This window comes from Kryptolebias marmoratus, linkage group LG22 (assembly GCF_001649575.2).
Source record: "Kryptolebias marmoratus isolate JLee-2015 linkage group LG22, ASM164957v2, whole genome shotgun sequence".
In the NCBI taxonomy this organism is placed as follows: Eukaryota; Metazoa; Chordata; class Actinopteri; order Cyprinodontiformes; family Rivulidae; genus Kryptolebias; species Kryptolebias marmoratus.
The window spans coordinates 9,916,282-9,923,095 of NC_051451.1; the positions used below are offsets into that span (position 1 = coordinate 9,916,282).

Genomic DNA, 6,814 nt, shown 5'->3' on the forward strand with positions numbered 1-6,814 from the left:
ATATATATATATATATATATATATATGTATATAATAAACACTCCACTTGATAATCACTAGAATAAATAGTTTTCAATAATGGTGTGGAGAGGATGGCTGTAAGGGGAGAAGGGAGGCCAACAAAAAAAAAAAAAAAAAAAAAAAGTATTTAGTCCTTACATCTGACAGAACAATCTGAATGTTGATTTTTTTTTTTTCTTAACGTTTTGTTGTCCAGGCAAAGGTCTACGACCCACCAGCTGAGAATCACTGAACTGAAGTATTTAGACTGTAGTTTGAATTATGTAAAGTGAGATCATATTTCTCTCATTTTTATCACAAATGTGAAGTTTCTGTGCTGGTTTGAGGTTTATTGTCTGATCAGATTCCTCCTTGTTCTCTGTTTTTCAGCATGCTTTTGTATTTGAATGTGTTGTGTTTCTGTCTGATGGTTGTCAGCTGTCTGCACTTTAATGTTGCCAGTCTAATCTGGCATTTAGGTCCTTCCATAGACATCGTTCTCCTCTGTTCCTTGTCGGTGTTTTGCGACTCGCAGCTGCATTCATTTACCAATTCCTCCTTCATATACATTGACTCCTCAGTTCCTGCAGACTGGGGCAGATTCTCATTAGTCATACCTGTGCTGTCCTGTTCCCCTGTATGTTTCTGCTTGAGGTTTACTTTTCCAAGGTCCTGTTAGTGAATTTGTTTTGAGTTACATCATCCATACACGCCTGCCTGCAGTCTTAAGTCCTCCACCAACCATGAAACGTGCCAGTTTTAGCCTCTCTCCCTGTCAAATTCACAACAGTTTAAAATCTTACTTTTAACAAACAAAGCTCTCAACAGCCAAGCTCCATCTCATATCAAAGACTTTATTGTTCCATATTTTCCTAACAGAGCATTTCGCTCTCAGACTGCAGGTTTACTTGTGGTTCCTAGAGTTTCTAAAAGTAGAACAGGAGGCAGAGCTTTCAGTTCTCAGGCTCCTCTCTTGTGGAACCAACTTCCAGTTTCTGTCTGTGAGGATTACACCCTGTCTACTTTTAAGACCAGGCTTAAAACCTTCCTTTTTGATAAATCCTATAGTTAGGGTAGGATTGGGTTTCTTGAACTTATCCCTTAGTTATGCTGCTATAGGCATAGACTGCTGGAGGACAAACTGACCACATGACATCACTCTGCTGCTGTCTTTACTCGCTCCACTGTCCATGTTTGTATTTATAGTTATTTCTGTCATTACCCTGTGGTTTTCTTTATTTTTCCTTCCCTACACCTGGTCCAATCCTTCTGTGTTTGTGTCTCTTTCCTGTCCTCTCAAACCCATGTTCAGCCATGTTCTAATACATCCTGGAGATCTTGAAGATCTTAGCGAAGTCTTAATTCAGCGTAAAGTGGAGATTTGGCTGTTTTAAAATGACCCGGTCAGTTCTCAGCAGATGTAGACTCAGCATCAGTCAGTTTGAAACGTTTTGGTTTAGGAAATGTCCAAAAGATTCGTGAAGTTACAAACAAGAGCCATACTCAGAGACGTGCAGCTGGGACCTAGCTCTTACTTAGAGTCAAACTATATATGGATGTTTTGCCACAGTTTGTATCAATTTCATTTTTTTTTTTACTTTCCAATCAGGCACATAGTGTTTGAGCCAGTAACACAACTCTATTCCCAGCCTGGACTGAATGGTAATGAAATAATGACATCAAAGAGGAAAACATTTTTGCATGTTGCTGTGAGATTTGAACGTGTTTTTTTTAAGTTCATTCTGACTTAATTCACTTTTGCGTCAGTTTTTTTCTGCATGATGACATGAAACATCTGAACACATGAGACATCTTTCACAAGTACAGAAAAGAAAAAATACAATAAAAATTTGAGAAAAAAACATTTCCTTAACTTTTTTCTAAGCAGCATTTAAAAACAAACATTTTCAAGTGACCAAGCTGTCACAATGGATGGTAAAGTTTTCTTTCTCAGGGATTCAAATGAATATTTTTTTTAAATAAACTGTCTAGGTCTTGAGCTTATCAATTACCAAGTGACAAGTTTCTCAGTTTCCTGAGCCACTCATCATTGTCGTGGGAAAAATCTGTGTAAATAAACCCCAGGAGGGGTACACATTAAGGATGGACAGTGGGTATATCGGTAGAAGGATGATAGAGATGCAGCTGCCAGGGAAAAGACGAGGAGGAGAGAAATGGAGGCAGTTAGAGAGGACATGGATGTAGTTGGAGTGAGGACAGAGGACGCAGAAGACAGAGTTAGATGGAGGAGGACGACTCGCCGAAAAAGAAGGGGTATACATCAGACTCATCACATTCACATGGAGACAGGGCTGTCAGATTTACAAAGCTACTTCTGCTGCATCTTACCTGCATCCTGGAAAATGTTTAAAGTTTTTTTTTAATCAAAGGGCTAGCATTCCTGGGAATGGAAAGCAGATCACACACCACCTTTTATGCCAGAGTTTTAAACTAACATCATCTTGACTGAACTTTGCAAATGATTTGCTCGATCTCATGCAATGTTGCTAGATCTCGCCAGATTTGTTAGGGCTCAGAGTATGCTACTACCACATCAAACTATGGCCTAATACCTGTAAAACCGACTGAGTTGTAACCACTTTTGCGTTTGCTAATGCCTTTTAGCTGAACTGAATCTTGAACTGGGGTGACTCTAAAAGTGAGTCAGTTGTAGATGTTCATCCAGTGATTTCAATCTAAGTTTCATTGAAATACATACATGAGATATTTTGCTAACAGACAGAGATGACGTTAACAGTTAATGCAAAAGTTTTAAGCAAAGATGTGCACTTGGGTTATGTGTGTTGTGAATTAGTCTCAGCTACTACCACGGCAAATTTTAGCACAACATCTGTAAAACTGAGTAAGTTACAGCCACTTTTCTGTTTGCTAAGATCAGCCAGCTGCGGCAGCCATTTTGAATTGGGCTGACTCCAAAACCTGATCAGTTGTACATATCACTCCAATGATTATTTTCTGAGAGCTTCATAAAAATCCATACAGTGGTTCATGAGATATTTTGCTAACGGAGACAGAGTTGACTCTAATACATAATGGCAGTTTTAAGAACAGATCTTGAACAACCGGTTAGCGCTCAAAGTACATTTTTGGGATGAGTCTCAGCTACTACCACAGAAAATTTTAGCTTTATAGCACTAAAACTGACTGAGTCATAGCTATTTTTGTGTTTGCTAAGTTAGCTCAGCCGTGGCAGCCATTTTTAATTCAACTGATTCAAAAATGTAATTATTTAAACATCCAGTCATAGCTTTCAAAGAGTTTCATTAAGTGGTTCATGAGATATTTTGCTAACAGACAGAAAAAACACACAGAAGCAGGTCAAAACATTAAACCCCACAGTTTGTAAAGCAATAAAAAGCCATGTGAAAAAGTTAAAATTCACCCTGGTCCCAAAGTTCAATATAACCTGAGAGCATGAAGCTGGAGAAGGAAAAAAAAAAGGCCGGATCTTCTTCCACACAGTCTTTTATTTGTAAATAATAAAAATGAACTCTTGAATATAAAACATACACATCAGTAGAGCCACATCTGTTATACAAACAAGAACTGTTGCAGTGAATACTTCGTCTTTCGTTTGGGAACCATGGGCTGTAAACAATCAGTATTCCTGAAATAATACTGACAAAGGAAAGGGCAGTCGGCCACACTGCCAAGGATTAACAAAATCATCTGCAAAATATGTCTGTAAAACTAGATTTCTTTTTTTTTTCCTTTTTTTTGGCTTCAGAAGTCCAGTCCAAACCATAGTCACAAAGAGGGAAACGGATGATTCGAGGACAAGGAAGATCCAATTGGTTCTGCTTTAGTTTTCCTCTAACTGGGTCCAAAATAAAAGGCCTACTAGCCCCCCCCTCCCCCCGTCTTCCTTGTGGCTCGGTACCGCTCAGCGGCTCAAGCACCAGGGGCGAACTCCCTTCGACTAGGCCGGGAATGTTTGTGTGTGTCAGCCATGTTTGATTTGATTTGTTCAGAACTTTAGTTCAAGTCGTGTGTGTGTGTGTGTGTGTGTTGGTGAAGTGTACAGTCAGATACACTCTTTATATTCATATTACTATAATCTTTAAAGTTTCTGTCAAACTCATAATGATACGTCATATACATGTAGCTGTTATACACACATTCTATATCTCTGTCTCTCGCACAGACTGTCTCAAACTACAGTTCAGACACCTACGTGCTTAGGTACACCGGGGGCTCAAGGATGCTCAGTTCTACAGAACACCACTGTTCCTCAAGGGGGGGCGGGGGTTGGAAGGAAAAAAAAAAGATAAGTTTTTGGGAGACTTTCTAATAGAGATATTTAGACCCAGAGTGGTAGGCTTAGCCTGGGTGCAGCTGATCCCGCCCCCACCCCCCACCCCTGCGCTATTGGTCCGCTCCTGTTTGGGGGGNGGGGGAGGGGGGCAAGTGGGGTGCGGAGATGGCTTGGCTTTTCTCTGGATTCATATTCAGTACAAGCAAACTGTACAAGAACATGCAACATACAAGCTGGCCTAAAAGTATGTGGAACGAACACACAGTCTAGTCTTTTTTTGTTTTGTTTTGTTTGTTTTTTTTTGTTTGTTTTGTTTGTTTTTGTTTTTGTTCTTTTCTGCTTTTGCTTTTTGAGAATTGCTTGTTAGTTTGTCTCATCTTTCAACTTTACAAAAGAAAAAACAAAAACAAACAAAAAAAAAAAACAAAGAGAAAGGAAAACAATAGAAAGGAAAAGAAAAAAAAAAGGTAGAGAACAGAACCGAACCCAAAAAACAAATTGAACCAAAGAAACGTGCATGCGGCTTGGGGCCGGGGGCGTCCCGAGTCATGCTGCTCCCTCCAACATGGGGGTGGGTGGAGACTGACAGGTCAAAGAGAGGGGTCAGGTGAAGGAGTTATGCTTGGCCTTTTGGCACAACGTAGCTCGAAAAACCAAACGTACACATATACAGAGGGAGTCTGCACCTTGTGGTACCAATCTGAACTCTGAGTGAAACCAAAACAGGAAGTATGACCCGAAACGAAACAAAAATCTAATGATCCATTTGGCCTCTGTTTTCTCTCTTCTGTGTTTGGACAAAGAAACCTTTCTGCAAGTCTTTCTGAATGGGGTTGAACTTCTCTTGTGCTTCCTTTCACTTTTAAAAACAAGGCTAAGAATGTGCACATCTTTTCCCTTCAAATTGACCGAGCTGGGTCGAACTACTGCCCCTCGGTCTCATCTAAGACATGATGGAAGCATCCGAGGCAGCAGACGACCTCTGCCAAAACAGCTGCAGTGAAGCGCCAACAGTTTGCTTCTTCCTGTGGCAGAGGAGAAGCTTTACTCTGATTGGTTGGAACTGGGTGGACTCTGCTTTGATCGGGTGCTGTGATAGAAATGGGAGAGAAATCAAAGAATGGATGCAGAGAAGTGAAGCATGTTGGACAGAATCCTCCACAGCTGCAGCTCAGAGAAGAAAACAAAGAAAGCACCAGTTTGAAAACAAAAAGGTGGAACGAGCAGAAAGATGAAATGTGTGAGACGTGATTGTCAGACTCCAGCTAAGCTCTGATTGGCTACTTCTGTCTCTCCCTCTCTCATTTCTCTCCGTCACTCCCTGTCGCTCCGTCTGGTTTTTCATTGGTTGTTCGAGGGCTTATCGTTGTCATGTTTGGGCCATGTTTGCGCCCTCTGCTCAGTTGTGGTCCAGCGGCTGTGGTCCATTATTCTGATCATTTCAGGGGGACTGGGGTAGGCGGTCGCCCTTCAGTCACTAGGACCGAATGCCAGGCGGCGGTCCTGAGCTGTCCAGTGACGTCTGAGACGCCAGCCGCGTGAGCGGAGCTAATGTAGGGTCCACCAGTGAGGACGGTGGGAACAGTTTGTACCAGCCAATCACCGTGCTTGAGAGGTCCAGCTCCTCCAACAAGATCTGTGCTACACCCATGAAACATTTGTGGTCCAGTCGTCCGTAGTCACCCCAAACTATCACCTGGATGAAGAGAAAAGCAGATGAGCTGAGTTAGTGAGTGTTACGCTGGGAAGTAATGTAAACCTGTGACACAAACAGGAAGTGTTCACAGCGCTCGCAGTTCTCAGGATGGCCTGAATCAGAAAGAGTTTTTACTGCTTTTTCTTGTAAGTGGACAAGTCATTAATTCAAAGCTATTTTTGTCATTGTAAATGCTTCTGGATTTAAATCAAGTCAAAAATCCAGCCATCCATTCTCTAAAGCAGCTTGATAGCATTTAAAGTCACAGGGAGCTGGTGCCTAGACCCAGCAGCCATCAGTCAATGATCAGATTGCACTTGGATAGCAGTAAATGCTAGTCAAAATAACCTCAATGGATACTGAAACCGTCTTCACTAAGACCACCTTTGGATGTGGTCTGGACTCTTTTTATCTGCATGCGTTTGGTAGTCTGAACACAATTGGTCTTGAGCTCCACTGTAGAACTGAACTGACGCACAAGCAGCAGATTTGTTACCTGAATGTCTAAGAAAAAATAAGAAATAAGAAAAAAATAACTATTTTGCGAAGAACCTCCGTTTTGCGACATGACGCTGCTTTACGTGTGGGTTTGCGACATGACGCTGCTTTACGTGTGGGTTTGCGACATGACGCTGCTTTACGTGTGGGTTTGCGACATGACGCTGCTTTACGGCAGCGGCTTTCGGTGCGGCGCGGTGTTTTCACCATAAGTGCTGAAAGATGGAGACTCATGAAGTATCAAACTCGGGGTCGCAACAAGTAGAGACAGCTAGCAGGCAGCCCAAGAAGAAAGACTTTTACCAAACCGAGGGGGGGACGTCTGTGATTTGGTTCAAGAAGTC

The 6,814-nt window shown here is 41.8% G+C and overlaps 1 protein-coding gene across 9 annotated transcripts in view; it reads right to left on the bottom strand.

The window, feature by feature from the left end:
* Nucleotides 1-3,468: 3,468 nt before the first annotated feature.
* Nucleotides 3,469-6,814, bottom strand: part of LOC108239158 (regulating synaptic membrane exocytosis protein 1) — a 101,905-nt gene continuing 98,559 nt past the window's right edge. For all 9 annotated transcript variants that reach the window (XM_017421687.1, XM_017421689.1, XM_017421688.1 and 6 more), the window contains one exon: nucleotides 3,469-5,972. In XM_017421687.1, coding sequence (XP_017277176.1) covers nucleotides 5,754-5,972 — 219 coding nt within the window. In that variant the 3' untranslated portion in view covers nucleotides 3,469-5,753. The remainder of the gene's footprint in view (nucleotides 5,973-6,814) is intronic.